Consider the following 17443-nt stretch of genomic DNA (forward strand, 5'->3'; position numbering starts at 1 on the left):
TTAGTATCGTATATTTGTTACAATTCATGAAAAAATACTTTTTAGATTGTACTATTAACAATAGTCCATCATTACAATAGAGTTTGCTGTTGTATTGTACAGTCCTGTTTTTTAAATTTTTATTCTAGTAATGTATTTGCAGCCTAACATTTACCCTTATAACCATATTCACATACATAATTCAGTGCTGTTAATTACATTCACAATGTTGTGCTACCATACCCACCATCCATTACCAAAACTCTACCATCAACCCAGACAGAAACTCTGTACAACTCAAGCTTTAACTCCCCATTCCCTACTCCCAACCTGGCCCTGGAAACCGATACTCTGGATTCTGATTCAACGAGTTTGCTTATTCTAATTATTTCATGTCAGTGAGATAGCAGAATATTCGTCCTTTTGTATCTGGCTTATTTCACTCAGCATAATGTCCTCAGGGGTCATCTGTGTTGTCACATGTATCAGAATTCTGTTCCTTTTTTATGGCTGAGTAATACTCCATTGTATACATATACCATATTTTATCCATTTAACGTTTGATGGTCACTTGGTTTGCTTCCATCTTTTGGCAATTGTGAATAATGCCACCATGAGCATCAGTGTGCAGATTATCTGTTCAAGTCCCTGCTTTCAATTCTTTTAAGTATATATTTAGAAGTGGGATTGCCAGGTCAAGTGGTAATTCTTTACTTTGAGGAATTGCCACACTGTTTTCCACAGTAGCTGCACCATTTTACATTCTAACCAGCAATGAAAGCATTCCTCTTTCTCCTAGCTTCAAAACCATGCACCAATAAATTCCCATTGTTTAAGCCAATCCTCTCCAACGCTTGTAATTTTCAGTTTTTTTAATAGCAAACTTTCTAGTGGTTGTGAAATGGTACCTCATTGTGGTTTTGATTTGCATTTCCTTAATAGCTAATGATGTTGAGCTTTTCATGTGCTTTTTGGTCATTTGTATATCTTCTTCAGAAAAATGTGTATTCAAGTATTTTGCCCATTTTTTAATGGGTTGATTGCCTTTTTATTGCTGTTGTAGGATTTCTTTATGTTGGATATTGGATATGTGGTTCCCAAATATTTTCTCCCATTGTATATTATTTATCTTTAAGATGAAATAGAAAAATGAGAAGCAAATGGCTGGATGGAGAGAAATGTCATCTTTTTACTTTGGATACATGAATCATCCTCTCATTACTATCTTGCTTTCCTGATGTTTCTAAATATGAGATAAAGGAGGAAGACAATACAAAAAGAAACAGAGGAAGTAGTAATGTTGATAGATACCAATTTTAGAGGGACTTTTCTTTTATTTTCCAAATTTCCCCACCTCCAAAATCTAGTTCATTATTAATATCTGTCAAACTTACTGCCATTTCAACCACACACCAGCCTCCAAGCTATATCACTTGCTGGCATTACCTGATAAGTGAGTTTTCTGTGAGCAAACCCTCTGCCTTCTGGTCCTTTCTCCATGCTTATTAATCTTTTCAAACAAGTCTGATGTTTCAGCCCAGTTTCTTGAAACTCCCAATCCAATCCCCATGTATTACGATAAAGGCAGAAAAATACCCTTATCTTGCATTCAAGATCTTATATGCTGGGCCTGTGTTCCTCTCCAACCTAACCTCATGACTTTGGTCTCTTGGTTTGAACTCCCGATACACTGGGCCTTTCAGTTTCTGTTACCCATCCCAGGATTGTCACTGGCCCTTTCCGCTGGCTGGAATGCCCCTTCCTCCCTTGTTCCCAATTTAACACTTACCCTGCAGTCATATGTGAGCTCAAAGCTTTTTCTCAGGGAAATTATCCCATGGGTAATATACTCCAGAGGGAAAAAATAACTCAATAACTGTTTCGGAATGATTTGTCTTCTTCATGCCATTCCAATCTGGGGTTCCACAGTCAGAAACAGAAAGCATCAACTCAAGCTATTTCTCCTAATGAGAAATGTCTTCTGGGCCAAGTTACTGCCTTTTGGAGAGCCAATGTCTCCTACACCCTGTTTCACAACAATATAGAAAATTCTTTCTTTTCCTTCAAAATATAATTTCAGCAGTTTTCTTATCTTGCAGATAATGGTGACTGAAATATTGGGTGACTATAGCTACTCTTGTCATTTTAGGCAGGGAGAGAAACAACTCTTGCTAAGCAGTTTAACTTTCTGAATGATTTTTCTGTAAACCTACAATAGCTACAATAAAAAAAAAAAGAACTTGCAAGTTCATAACAGCATTATTCACAATAGCCAAAAGGTGAAAGCAATCCAAGTATCCTTCAAATGAATAGAAAAATAAAATGTGGCTTATACACACAAAGGAGTATTACTCAGCTGAGAAAAGGAATGAAATTCTGGTACATGCTACGTGAATGAAACTTCAAGGCATCACATTGAATTAAATAAGCCAGATACACAAAAAGACAAATACTGTATGATCTCACTTATATGAAATACCTAGAATAAGTAAATGTATAGGGGTTACCAAGGACTAGGGAGGAGGGGTGTGTGTGAAGGGAACAGGGAGTCACTGCTTAATGGGTGCCGTTTTGAGGGGATAAAAAAGTTTGGATAATGGATGCTGGTGATGGTAACAATATTGTGAATGTAATGAATACCACTGAATTGTACACTTGAAGGTGATTAAATGGGAAATTTGGGGTTGTTATATATATATTACAATAAAAAGTTTAAAAAATTGCCAGAGACCTTCTAAAACATACATAAGAGACTACACATGAGTGTTTCTCTCCCCACAATACAAGTTATATGGCAAGTGTTTTCCCAGAAAATAATGTGTGAGTATGGAGTAATGCTATATATACTATCGATTCCTAAGTAATTTACAATCCCTTACCTTTTGCAGCTCATACCACTTTTCATTCATCCAACAAGTATTTACTGAGTACCAACCATGTACCAGACACTGTTCTAGGGGCTTGTGATACCTAGAAGCACAAAACTGACAGATACACACACACACACATACACACACACACACACACACACACACACATATTATGTTAGAGGTGACAAACTATGGAAAATAAAAATGGCAGAGCAAGATAAGGGAGGTGGAAGGTATTAATAGGTGTGGAGGAATAGCTCGAGATTTTAAAGCTGTCAGTTTGACAAGATGACATTAGAACCAAAGTTTGGAGTAAAGTTTACCATACTGACAACTAGGGGAAGAGCATTCTAGCCAGGAAAAGATTCTAAGTTGGGGCCATGTTTGAGATGGTCAAGGAATAGCAAAAAGCTAAGCATAGGTGGAGTAAGGGAATAGATGAGAGCAGAGATAAAGGGGGCATGGTAGGAACCAGATTAGGTAATTACCAGGACTTTGGAATTTCTTAATAAAATGGGATCCATAGGAGAGTTTTGAGCGGAAGAGTGTCTTGCTCTGATTTATATTTCAGAAGGATTTTTTAATTCTTTGTCCTCATTAACCAATTTTAATATTTTGTAATATTCTTCATCTATATTTATACACATATCCTATATAAGTACAAAATTGATATCATACCCAATAAATTTAACATTGCTTATTATGTAATATTCAGCCCATATGTAAATTTCCATTACCCCAATAGAGTAACTATAATTTATCATTCAAACCAAGACTTTTAAAATAATGATATATAATTTACATGTGGTAAATTATACATATCTTCAGAGCATAGCTCTGTGGATTTTTACATATGAATAACCCCACAGAACCACTACCCAAAACACAGTAGACTCAATTAATAATTATGCTGACACAACAGGTATAATAAGGGCTGATTACTTCTTGATTAGGTTCAGGTTAAACTTTTTGGCAAGCATACTACAGGTAATGTTGAGTACTTCCCATTGCATCACATCAAAAGGTACATTTCAGTTTGTAACATTCCTGGTGGTGCCAAGTTTGAATATTTGGTTCAGGTGGTCATAAACAATATCTAAAAAGCCAGTCTTGCCAAAATGTAGACAAATACTTGTGGCTCTCTCATGTTAAATCATACTAATTCTGTGAGTTGGGAATTTAAAGTTTTCCATCTTCCTCTACCCCACCTCTGCTCATTGGGGCACTTCTGATTCCTGTCCGGGAGTATCACAGGCTGTCTTCACAGAGATACATTTGCTTTAGTCAGGCAACATCTTGGCAGGTCCTGGGTCTCCAGCTCAGTTCCTTCAGCACCTAGTCTTGGAATCTTCCACGTCCCTTTGGAACCAAGGGAAATTTATAGGGGGAAATTCGTAAGCTGACCCCAGATTTCTCCCACCACTATTCCCACTGCACCTCACACTTTGCACATGTGGTCACATATGCACATATACAATGTAGGCATAGAGATACCTGCATGGCAGTTACTACTTTAATTTCCAGACAGGAAATTGGAGATCAAGTCTCTTCTCTTGGATCCTGAAACATCAAGGAAATCCTATCATGTGGTCCCACGGAACTCATCTGGAGCACAAATTGTGTATAGCTCCAACTGTTCATCTCTCTTCCTCTATACAGGATTCTGGGAACATGGGAGAGACACAGTGGGTGGTGGATAGGGTGGGATAGTTCAAACTTTATAAGAATTTGGGAGAAGGTGTAAGGATTCTGAGTTGGGGAGCAAATGTGACTTTGATGTTTCACCTTGTCAGATGCAGTAAGGAGGGGTAAATACATCCACTTCGTGGTGGAACATAACTATTAATTAAATTAATTAATTTACTTTATATATAGAGAAAATTCAGTTTCTTTATTATAATTGTGTTACAGTAAACAGGGAACTCCCTGCAAGCAGAATAGGAAAATACTAATTAATAAAACAGTAGTGATTAATTAAAAATGCCAGATTAATAAAGGGGAAAGCAAATGGAATAGAAACTTCATCAATCCAGTGAAAATATGGAAAAAAATACAAAGAAACAAAATTAAAATTAATACAATTAAATAGAAGAAATCGAAGCCAGACCTTCAGGGCCAATTCAGGCTCTGCCCCCTCAATTTCCTCACTTATAAAATGGGGCAATAGTACGACCAACTGAAGTGACTTGTAAGGAAAAACATCAGTGAAACCTGGATATGCATTGCTTAGAAGAATACCTGGCATGGCACACTTAAACTTCAAGTATTAACTATATTAGTTTCTATCTATAAATAATTTTTAAGCAAAAGTATTTGCTAATCTTGTAACAAATGAGAAAGGAACAATTTAATATAGAACAAGCAAAAAACATGTACATACATTCATGGAAATCCCAAAAAAGAGCATGGAAATTGGAGATCAAGGCAAAGTAGACACTTCCAGTGTGAGAGGGACTGCATGACATGGGTGATATGTTTATCCCTTAAACAGTCTATTAGTATGAGCATCATGTCACCCTATGATTCCAGTTTAAAGTAAGAATTGGGGATGGGAGGGGTAGCAGTGATCGCTGACATCTTACAGCCACCCAGATCAGTCCCTTGGGAGCACAGGACCTGGAGTCAGGGCTTGCTGAGGACAGGCAGGTCAAGCAAAAGAGGCAGGCGAGGTGAGGCTGTGGGAAAGGTGGATTCTTTTGCAGTCCAGAGCTGACACCCTTTTAAATTTAGGATGTATCCTGTACTGAAATACAGGTCCCATTGCTTTTGGGAAACCTAAACCAAATGAACAAATCTCTAAAGAGAAGCTGAGTATATGGATTGAAATTCTCCAGAAACACCTTAATCACTTTACAGTTTATTCAACACAGCAGCCTAAATGATCCTTTTATAATGAACATTTGTAATGACTATAAGAGAAAAGCCAATGTCCTACCACTGGCTTAAAGGTCAACATGATTTGGCTCCTCTGACCTCTCCCCTAGTCTTTATCTCATCCCCCTATTCTTCCATTACTGCCCCCAAAAACATCCATCGTCAGCACCTTATTTAATACTACGTCTCCTCCCACTTTGCTCAAATTTAAAGCTCCAGAAGAGTTTTGTTCCCTGACACGCCACTCTAGGGAGTGAGGCTGGCAGGGCTGGGAACTAAAGCGCCTTCAGGAACTGTTGTTTTTTAATCTGCACTAACATGCAGATAGATATTCATACACATACAAAGCATCTAATAGCGAGCTCAGTTCCAGAGTGGTCAGGGAGAATTTACCCCAGGTCAGAAAATATTTTTCACCCATCTATTTGCAAACTCCTGGACCAACTTTTTGGAAGTTCATGATTCCTCATAACTGTTTGCAAAGTCTACAATGATCACATTGTGATTTGTCACTTTTGATCCCTGCACTGAACCAGGTGTCTGCAAACCCCCAACCTCCACTCCGTTTTCACAGAAATAAACCTATGTCTTGGAAGCCCAGTGGTGTGACTGGGTCATCCCTTACCTCACAAGGCTCACACTGGTCTTTTCAGGTTTGACTTCCATCCTACTCAGTTCGTTTAAGTCCTGTTGTGGTCCTTTATTAGGCCAGAAAGCCTAATAAGACTTAAGTCTTATTTATTAGGAAGTATTATTAAAAATGGTTTTGAGATTAAAGTAAAAATGTACATGTGTGAAGATACAAGTGGATCCATAATGATTTATTAATATTTCTAGATTTCACACCTATATATACATATACATTTTCTCTTTTTATACCACATTAACATCTGCCAAGTCCTTACTATGTGCCAGATAATACTGATAACATTTAAAGAACATATTATGTGCCATACACAGTACTATTTCATATAAAGGAACTATCTTCACAAATCCCTCTAAAGTGGGTATTGAAATTAGTCATGTTGTATAGATGCAAAATTGAGTTGTCATTCAGTTGTGTTTTGATTCATTTAGTCCTCACATCCACCCTGGGATACTACCTGTGTATCTTTTTTAACAAGTGGAGAAATTTAGGCACAGAAAAGTTTAGTAAATTGCACCTTCTGATAGCCTGGTTATGGTAGTACTAGGATACAGGTCACATCAGCCCCTTAACCTCCTTGCTGGGCTGCTGCACTTCTGTTTCCTCTGATGGCTAATGAGCAATTTATGAGGATTCATGGTTGAGACTGTAAATATCCTGCCCCTCAATAAACTTTTCTCTCTAGCTTTAATATTTACTGAGGCTTCTTGCCCAAACCAGTCCATAAAATAGCTACAAACTTCCCAACTTGACCACTTTTTCCACTGCATTACTTTTTATATCTTCATTGGAGTAAAATAAAAATAAACCTCCCCAACTCATAATAAAACATGGAAACTGACACATATAAAAATCACATGACAAATGAAAAGCTTTAGATCTTTCTAAAATTCACATGACAATAAACTTAGTACGTAAACAATTAGACATGAATCATGCAAAAAAAAAATCATACTTCTTGCCTTAATTCTTCTTTGAGCTAATAATATTAACAATTTACATGCAATGACTATGACCCACTAAAACACAATGGTTGATGAATTATTTTATATATAAATTTCTAATTCAATATACAGACTGGGGAAAGACACTGTCTTGATCCCACAGCCAAATCACAGTAGCTTAAAGAATAACTTTTTTGAAAAATGCTGTTTTGTATATTAAGAATCATGTTTTTGGCAGGGCAGTGGGCAATAAAAGCTTTCCCAACAGCTTAAAACATTCAACAGTTTGAAGTCACTAAATTTACAATTAAGAAGGAGAAGTTTCCAAGCCAGTCAGTATTCTGAGCCTGGAAGTCCAGTAAATTTCTGTTATCTCTTCACTCAACTCCACAATGCTCAGGTGAAGAACATCCCTCTTAAAAGAGCTGTTTTCATCAGTTCTATTTCAGGAGGTAGATATTTGGGAATATAGACAACTTTTTCACCTTATTAAACTGGAATGAATAGTAAATTTGCAAAGCATTTTAAACATAAGAGTCTCCTATGTCCCAACCCACACAGGAGCAGGCACCTTTGGGGCCTGAGGGTAAAATCTGCAACACACCAGTCCGTGTGCCCCGTAAGCAGGGAACCTGGAGGGCGTGGTGAGGTCCAGGGCTTAGTGGTGGGGGGCAACATAGAGTTGACTGCAGACCTTTTCCACCATTAATTGCAATCATGGAAGTGCCCTTTTCTTGGTATTGCAATTTCACTGGAGGCTTTTCATTAAGACCTTGTTCCTGTAAAGCAAATGAGACATTTGTTTTTACAAAGGTGGTAATCAAGATATATCAAGTTGCACCCTTGGAAACAGACAAGGAAACACTGTGGAACATCAGTGAAATTGCCTTAAAACCTTAGTATGGTGGGTGGAAATGAAGATCAGTTGTCATGTCTAGTCTGTGCAGGCCACAGGCAGGAGAGTTCCTCGAGCACTTTTCCTCTATTCTGCCCACAGGCCTGAGTATGTCATTAAATAGGTTGTTCAAAGTGACCTCAGTTCTATTCAAATCTGCTTGGCTTAGAGACTGAGAAGGGAACGACAGCAGGAAGCATACAGCCGGGGACACAACTGAACACACGCTTCCTCCTGCAGGAGATGGTAACTCTGCCAGGACCCAAGGGACTGCCACCCCCCATGGGCTGGTGCAGGGGAAGTCTAGCCTGAGGGGCACACTCACTGAGGCCTCTCACCTCCCCTGGACTGCTCAGTAACCATGAGGCCGGAAGCCAGTCCTCAACAGGCAAACTTGGAACAAAAAAACCCAGATGGGGGTTGGGGCAAATGGGCAACTGTGAGACCAGCTTCATCTGTACCACAGCCCCCCTCCTCAGAGGGAGTATCTTTTTTCTACCCTCCCTCTCCATAGGCCTCTCTCCTAAGCTAAGAGGCCAGAAGCATATGTAGGCTCATCCTTTGTAATAACAAAAACAAATGAAACTTCTCTTTACTCCATTTATCTTACTGTTTCCCCTAACATTTCCATTAAAGCATTCAGAAAATACCTCCAATTGCAGTCTCTACTTTTTTCCTCCCCTTACTCATACACCACCAAATTCTTTTCATCCTTTACTGCCTTGAATCTCATGTCATCCAGGCAAGTATATTATTTGTACCTTCTTCACTTTGTTTGATATTCCTTTCAGACAATTTCCCCATGCAAATTCTCCCCATTGACTTCATATTCTAATTTTTCTCTTAATTGTTCCTTTTCTGTCTTCTTTGCCTACTTACCCATAAAATATCACTGTTGGTCAAGGTTCTTTCTTCACCCCAAAGCCAAATCCTACTGTTCCTAAGAAGTTTCACCCATATCAATATTTAAATAACACCAAAAAAAAAAAAAAAAAAAAAATTACCCAGCTGTCGGATTCCTTTTAGCACCTAGAGAAGGTGCTCAGCCTTTTAAACCTAAGCAAAACATTTTCCCCAGGGGACCTTTCTACTCCACAACCCCCTCTCTGCAGTGCAGGTCTCAATTCATTTCCTTGCTTAAAATCCTTCAATGGCCCATCACTTAAAACTTAGGTTTCTTCCTTAAAACTTAGGTTTCTTCCTAAGGGATAATGGTGACCTGACCAGATTCTTTGCCTCACTCTTGGAAACTTTGCATATGCACATAAATGCATCCCTTTAACTTTCCTTGATGGGTTCTCTATTAAACAATAGAATGGCTTTTTCAAATAAAAGCTCTTTTACAGGCATATTAATTCTTAAGCAACTTCTTAGTTTTGAAGCTGTATTTGACTTTTACATGTTCCCTTGTCCAGATTGCTCCTATTATTATAGACGTGGAAACTGAGGCACAGAAAAGTTAAGTTGCATGTAGAAAGTAACTGAGATGGCCATTGGTAGAAAAAGGATTAAGCTCCAGGACTGCTTATTCTTAGTCCAATGCTGCTTCTTTCGAGCAGCACTCCTTCCCCCTCCCCCCCTCCAGGTTTGTCAATTTTGGGGACAGTTTGCATTGTCCTTATTTAGAAATAGTAATAGTAATTATGTAGCTAGCATAGTTCATGCAGAGAACAGCAGGTTTATCAGTTCCCTGCTCTTAGGTCTATTCTCTACCCTGTTAATATTTGTCACTAATATGTGGATTTCAATTTGGCTTGGAACTTACTATCGAGAGTTTTTTTTTTTTTTGCAGCCTTTCTTCTCTTCCAGGATACTTGGTTGATTCCATCACTTAACTAACAAAACTTTATAAAAGGACGCCATTGCCTATAGGTTGGTCTAAACTTCCAATATTTAGAGTTTACTGCAATTTGACCTCAAATTAATGATATTGCTTAAATTCTATCTATACTGCTCAACTTGAGACAAAATAATCTGAGTTGCTGGGTTTTTTGTTTTCTTTGCATACACTGTATATTTCCATCTTTATGACTTTGCTCATTGCAATAATAACTATAAATTTTTTGAATGCTTCCTGTGTGCCATACACAGTTAAGAACTTTCCATACATTAACTGATTTAACTTTCACAATAGCTTCATAATAGATATCATTATGTCTATTTTATAAATGAAAAAAATAAAAAGATTTATCTTCCAACCAGATGCCACCATATTCTGTCACATTGAACTTGCAATTTCTACCTTGTCCTAAGTTCTTCCACGGCCGTGGTGCTGTTCCCTATAATTAAAAATGGCCTTATCCCTCATTTCCAACTAGTCTATTCTTCTTTCAGTTTAGGTTCCTTAACCACCTCTAAAGCAAAGAAACTGAGTTAGGTACATTTTTTTAACAATCTCTCAACCACTACTGCATATTCTACTATAGCACCAACTATCACAGTATTAAAACTGCTTATATGGTAGTCATCCCCCTTAGATTGTAGGCTTCTTAAAGGAAAGTATTTTTTGTTTGTTTGTTTGATTCTTAAGCATGATTTCTGTGTAGTGCATAAACTTGGACTATGGTAAGCCTATAATAATTGTTTTTACAGAATTATGTGTCTCCAGTTAGAAGCTTTAAGTCTTAACATGTAAATGCTCTTTTTCCCTGGAGATAAACTTACACGAGGAATAATTTTCCTGAAATTCTTTCCTGGAACTTGTGCTTGTAATAATGCTGATTAAAATTAATATGTATCTCTCCTCTCCCCAACTAAAACTCAGATACCCACTTTTAGTTTTCAGAAGAGCCCCAGGTTAGTTACCTCTGAACACATTTGGGACACAACATATTGTCCTCCATGTGTGGGGGTGGAAAATTGCAGGCAGGTAACAAGAAGAGTGCACTCACTCTCCCTTGTTTTTCAGGAACCCAGGCTTGTCCAGCATGAAATTGCAAGTGAACCCAACCATCTGTGTTTGCAGGGAGACTTCTTCCATGTACCACACACCACCTGACATCTGGGGAAGAAATGAGATATAAGGATGAGCACAACAGGGACCAAATGCTAACGCTCCTGACTGCCTTCAATTCTACAATCTTCTTCAAGTGCCAGCTCCAAGATATGAACCTAACTAGTTATTTTATCCTGAAAATATGCAAAGCAGTCCCTATCAGAACTTCAAAAAAAAAAAAAAAAAAAGTGGTATAGCTATGAGTGGGCAAATAGTAGAAGTACTAACTAATGCACAGTGGGCTGGGAAGGCAGGCAGGAAATGGTTCTGAGGTCTCAACACAAGAGGCATTGTATTGTGCTAAGCAATTATGCTCTTCAGTTAATTGTATTTCCTGTAATTCTTACAACATTTTACATACGAGGAAACCTGGGCCTAGATTAGGCAACCTCCTGCCTTTACTTTTAATTTCTTAAAAGAGGTGAAATAAACAAAGCTAACAAGATTGGTATCTCCCCTTCTGATGACAGCCATTTAGAACAGTGGCTTTCCAAGCGTAGTCATTGGACTAGCATCATTAGCATTACCTGGGATGCAATAACTGTTGCAAATGCAAATTCTCAGGCTCTACCCTGAAATGAATCATAAACTCCATGGCAGGGGCCCAGGAATCAATCACCAATCCTCCAGGTGATTTTGATATACTCTTAACATTTTTAAAGAGCATCAATTAACCTTATTTTCTCAAATGGGTAAGAAACAGCTAATGTTGGGCTTACCACAGTCCTCCTGTGGGGATTCCCCTGCCTCCAGCCTGCCGGCCCTGGCTGCAGTTCTCGTCCAGGAGGCCATCACAGCCTCCTGCTCGGAAGTCCTCACCACAACTGTATTCTCTCCCTCAAGACGACTCGATTCTTCAAGGGCAGATATTCCCTCCTCAGGGGGAGGAGCCACTTCCGGAGGGTCAGTGCCCTCAGAAGACAGCTTCCTTTTCTCAGAATGTTCCAGAGGCATTTCCCCCATTGATTTTCTTTGAGACTGTGTCAGGATCTTGGCCTCCTTCGCTGTGACAGGAAAATCCTACAGATAGGGTTTGAAAAATTAAAGTGCCTTGAGAAGTGCAGCCTCATTTGTATTACTCTTTACACAGAGTTGATTAAAATTAGGGATGGAGGGAGATGGAAAGGGATTGGGAAAAGTCCAGGAAACTTGCGGCTGCTAAGACAAGTTTCTCTGTTCACTTTTCAAATGCCAAAATGGGTAAGTCAGGATAAGAACTAAGTCTTCCACTCTGCCAAATTTCCTACCAGTTACTCACCTTTTGGTTTGGGTAAGCATGTTCACAGAGCCGCTTATATGCTTCTAATTTCTAAGACAGGAGAATAATGTGTTAATAATGAAGTAGAATTCCCACACTTGCCTTCAGCAGCCTCCAGCCCGCGCCCCACCCCGGGCCTTCACCTGGCCTTTGGTGCTCAGCTTTAATTGCTGGCACCAGGCCCGCAGGACATCTCGGTGAAGCAGGTTGGCTGGTGGCAGTTTAGATGGTAATGGAGGGATTGCTATCTTCTTCCGAAGTTTGGGGCTGTGGTCGCTTGGTGCATTCTCTTGTAAACAGGAAGCTGAGGGAGAATGATACAATTAGTAATCATTAACTTTAAATTTATAATATATAGAGAAACATTTTAACCATCTTTAAATATACAATTCGGTGACATGAATTGCAGTCACAGTGTTGGGCAATCATTATTAATATACCTTACCGGAACTTTTCCAGCCCTGAACAGAAACATTGTATGCATTAAGTTATCTCTCCATCTCCTACCACCAGCCCCTGGTAACTTCTAATCCACTGTCTGTCTCTATGAATTTGCCTAGTCTAGATATTTCATGTAAGTGGAATCATACAGTGCTTGTCCTTTTGAGTAATAATCAATTTTTATTTTATGTACCCACTTAGAATTTCAAACCTACAATCACTTTTAGTTCTCATATTCCAATGAGGGCAATGTCACTATGCTCCTCACTGCAGTTAAAAGACTCACCAAGGACCACATGGCCCTCGAAGCAGCAAAACCTCAAACCTAGGATTTGATACTTCTAAATCCGTTTTTCCTTCCTGGAAGTCCCCCCTATTCAAATGCACTTGCTCCCTTGTGAGCCCCTCAACCCACAGACTCCAGGTGATTGTACTAAAGATTGTCCAGCAGAATGAGGGAAATCTTTAGATTTGAAATCAGCCCACCGCAGTCCCGGCAGCACTCCCATCTCATCTTACGCTCCATTTAGTTCCACTGTTGATTCCATTGTGCCTGTAGAGAGGCCATCAGTTGTGTCACACACATAGGAAAGACTTGCCAGGCACAGCAAGCATACAGGATGGAAACAAGCCTAACTGTGGCTAAAGCTTACTGAAGGCAGATTATTTGCCAAGCAGTGTAGGTTCTTTTCCTAATTCCAACCGCCCTCCACCATATCCCCACTCAACAAGAGAAGCACTGTCCTCTTAGAAGGGATTTCAAACTTACACAGCTGTCTGCCCCCAAATCACTGCAACACTTGATACTGGGATCCTTAACTCCAAACAGAAGTGAAGGCAAAATGATTATCAGAACCACTAGGTTGTGGGAGTTCAGAGATAGGAATAGGGCATTTATGGCAGAGGTGACCAAAGAAGTCTTCAGGGAAGGTAAGATTTAAGCTGTGTTTCAAAGGAAGTGTGGGATTTAAAAAGGCAGACCACCAGGTGGAAATTTCTTCCCTATTTTATCTGGTTTTAGACCTGAGGAGGTGGGACGTGTGGACGTCTTACCTTTGTCATCTTTCAGGGGCTTTTTTCGTTTGGTGCCCTTAGCTGAGGTTCTTGATAAACCTGATGTGCTTGGTTCACTGGAAGCCCACTGCTCGTCTTTCGTTTCTACTGACACAGGCTCAAATTTGAGAGTCACGCATTCTTCCCCCGACTTCTCTGTGGAGTTCCACTGGGAAGGGAGGAGCTCAGTCAGTTTTCCTCTATGGTGCCCAGAATGCACCACCTGCCTTAGGGTAATGAATGTCTAAGGCACCAAGAAGGCAGTTATTGAACTTCACTGGTGAAGTGATCCTCCTATGGCTAACATCTTAATACCCTGTGTTTCATTTACAAGATCGGGAAGCAATGAGGGGAAACAGGAAGAGGCCAATTTGAAACTGTGAAAAGGCAGTATGGACAGAAACAGAATTAGAAGATAATAGGTTTTGCTTTGGGAGAAGCCCTTATGTCACCTACTATTATCCATCATCTTTCCCCCAGAAGATGTTTTCCCCTTTTCCTTCATTCATGACCCCTTCCAAATAAGTTATTTTCTAATGCTATTGCCTGTGGGATGCTAGCAAAATCTCTATAATCCTCCAATGGTATGTTGCTCTTAGCAGGAAGATAAACAAATCTCTTTAATAATATGACTTACCAGCCCCTTATTCTCCCATTTCAGCTCACCTACTCTCCCTGGCCTCAGGTCCAGCCACACAATTCCTTTCCTAAGTTTACTTTGTCCTGAAGGGACGCTCCCCCTCTTCTATATTCTTACACCTTGCTGTTCTTGGAATCTCACTTCAAGTGTTACTTCATCCAGCAACTCTTTCTAGTACTTATTAATTCATTTCTACTAAATATTGCCCCACCCCACCCCACTTTTCTGTTGCAATTTAACACTCGCTTGTATGATTTATCAATGCCTGTTTCTCCATTTGATCGCAAGTTCCACGAGGGTACTTTCTTTCCCTTTCAGCGTAGGAACTCAAAAATATTGGCTGAGTCAAAAGAAAGGCAGTGGGGATAAAGTTAAGAAAAACCAACATAATATTGAGCCTTTATCATATATCTGCTATTGGGTTGGAAGTGTTCTTTATTTTAAATTTTATACAATGTTGACTATTTATTTCTCAAATGCAGAAGGTGAGGCTCAGAAATACATAACTGAGGATAGACAGGTAAGAACATTACATATAAATTAAATCCCAGGTCAATTAGCTCCCAAATCTAAGACTTTTCTATCATCACTGAGGTGGAAGGGTTGACGAAATTAGCATTTGTATAGTGTTTTTACATCTGTATAGCCGTTTTACATTCCTATCAGTATTTTACATTTGCATAACCCTTACACAAAATATTCACTTTGGAGCCTCACATATCTTAAAATTGAGGACAGAAATGACCCTGTTCTAGAAAAGAGGAAAGAAGCCCCAAGAGTTGTCAGGTTTCCTGGACATAGTCACAAGAAGCAACTGTGCCTTTAGTTCCCAGATCAGTCTACACTGCTCCTTCAGTGAGTCTGGCTTCCCATCATTTCTTGACTGTAAGAATCCTTGGAAAAGTACATCAATTTAGAACCACCTCCTTTGCATTAGGGCCTTTTGTGTCTGAGGGAAATTAAGGAGCCTCTAGGTTCCTTCCCACCCTCAGCTAAATTATTTCTTCCTAAAAATCTTTCCTCACTACTTTCCCATTACCATTGACCTCCAACACTGACACTCAATTCTGACAGAATAAAACTTCTCTTCAGAACCAAAATAGGAAACCCCATTTCTTACTTATCTTCTCACTCCAATATACCAGGCTACAATCAGGTCTAGAACTTTATTTATTAATTTTTTTTTCTTTCAACAAAAGGAGGAAATTCTAATGCAAATTCTTTTCTCCTCAAAGAAGAATCACATATTCTCAGGAGGAGAGGAAAATGAGGAGATCCAGAAAGACAGACAGAAAGCAAACCCATTAAAAGTGTATTTACCTCCTTGCCTTTTGCATTCTCCATAGTCAGAAAAGAAGTTGGGGTTGATAAAATTCTTCTACTTCTGCAATGGCCACTGGCCCAAGATTGCTGTTTTAAAAGCCTCCTCCCACTTCCTGCCCGCCAAAGGCACTCTTCTTTTTCTCCTCCCCTCCTGTTCCCTCCCCCACAATTTGTGAATGCTAAAATTGTGTGCTTTTTCTATTCATGAGGTGACTATTTTATGGTTGAATTATTACTATAGTTCCTGCCTCTTTTCTGTGAACTTTTTACCATAATTATCTAAGGTGTGGTTGTGGAGAAATTGGGTAGTCGAAAACCCCTCCAGAAAAATTCCAAGGGAAAAAACAAAAGTTGCTAAAGACGTCTGAAACAGGACATGTGGGGGGATTTAACGATTGAATCTGTGGAAACTACAGAATTCTGGGGCCTGGACTGGCAGTTTGAATAAAGTTAAACTGTTTTCATGTACCATGTGCATTCCAGTTTTTAAGCAAGTTACTTAACCAATTAAAACTCCATCTGTACTGGTAATAACTAGCACTTACCCATCTGCCAACGACTAATGATAATAAGTAGGTTTAAAGTCTAATGGAAAACTGTTACGTACGGAATTCCAGGTTTAAACGTTTACAGTGATTGTAACTGTTCTCCATTTTATAAAAAAATATGCAGAAAATTTCATTGGTAACTGGTCCAACGGCACAGTAAGTGGCAGGACGAGAAACCAAGTCTAGGGTTTGTATGATTCTATGTCTTGAGCCCCCAGCCTACTGACCCCCAAACAAGGTCAAGATTCTTGCATAAAATAATTTGAATGAGGAGTTAGTGCTAAATTGGTACAGAGTTTCTGTTTGCAGTGTTAGAAAAGTTTTGATAATGGATGCAGAGATGGTAGCACAACATTGTAAATGTAATTAACACCATGGTTAAAATGGGAAGTTTTACGTTGTATATATGTTACCAAAACAAAAACTCGAAGAAAACAAAACAAAACAAAACACCACAGAAAGTACAACATGAAGAGTGGACCCGAATGTAAACTATGGGCTTTAGATAATAATATCTTACAATAACATGGTTCATCAGTTGTTAATAAATGTACCACACCTATGCAAAATATTGATATTAGGGAAAACTTTTGGAAGGGGGAGTCCTTTATGGGAACTCTGTACTTTCTGCATGATTTTTCTGTAAATCTACAACTGCTTAAATAAATAGCAAAATAAAATACTTTGATAAAAGGAAACAAACATAAGCAAAATCGCTCCTTCCGAGATCATTCCCACTTGGTTGTCTAGGATCAGAGATATGACGGGAAGGAATTTCCCTATCAAGAACTAGTGAGTCTCAGGAGACTCAAACCCTTCTTTGTCAGGTAACAGAGCTGGTTGTTCTTTGTAGTTGTTGCTATTTTTCTTTTTTTACTTTTCTTCTACACCTCATTGCCTCCCCTAAAATGATGATTAAGCAATGATCTGCTCACAGGATAAAAATGGCCTGTAAATGGGATGTAAATTGGTCCCAA

General features: G+C 39.0%; 1 protein-coding gene across 1 annotated transcript; it reads right to left on the minus strand.

The window, feature by feature from the left end:
* Positions 1-8061: 8061 nt before the first annotated feature.
* DPPA4 (developmental pluripotency associated 4) lies at positions 8062-15939 on the minus strand. Its single transcript, XM_037812310.1, has 7 exons — positions 15916-15939; positions 13956-14124; positions 12605-12765; positions 12462-12512; positions 11923-12223; positions 11014-11209; positions 8062-8092 (listed from the first exon to the last, which is right to left on the minus strand). The coding sequence occupies exons 1-7, from the start codon at positions 15937-15939 to the stop codon at positions 8062-8064; spliced, it is 933 nt and encodes a 310-aa protein (XP_037668238.1).
* Positions 15940-17443: the final 1504 nt, after the last annotated feature.

The sequence above is a fragment of the Choloepus didactylus genome, chromosome 1 (assembly GCF_015220235.1).
Source record: "Choloepus didactylus isolate mChoDid1 chromosome 1, mChoDid1.pri, whole genome shotgun sequence".
NCBI classification, from domain to species: domain Eukaryota; kingdom Metazoa; phylum Chordata; class Mammalia; order Pilosa; family Megalonychidae; genus Choloepus; species Choloepus didactylus.

Bases quoted from the DNA above. Each gene is read 5' to 3' on its own strand.
- DPPA4 (XM_037812310.1), bottom strand. From the start codon at position 15,939: ATGGAGAATGCAAAAGGCAAGGAG. The intron at 14,125-15,915 runs GTAAATACACTT...CTCCCTTCCCAG, and splicing joins AGAATGCAAAAGGCAAGGAG to TGGAACTCCACAGAGAAGTC. The intron at 11,210-11,922 runs GTAAGCCCAACA...TTTCTTCCCCAG, and splicing joins ATCCCCACAGGAGGACTGTG to ATGTCAGGTGGTGTGTGGTA.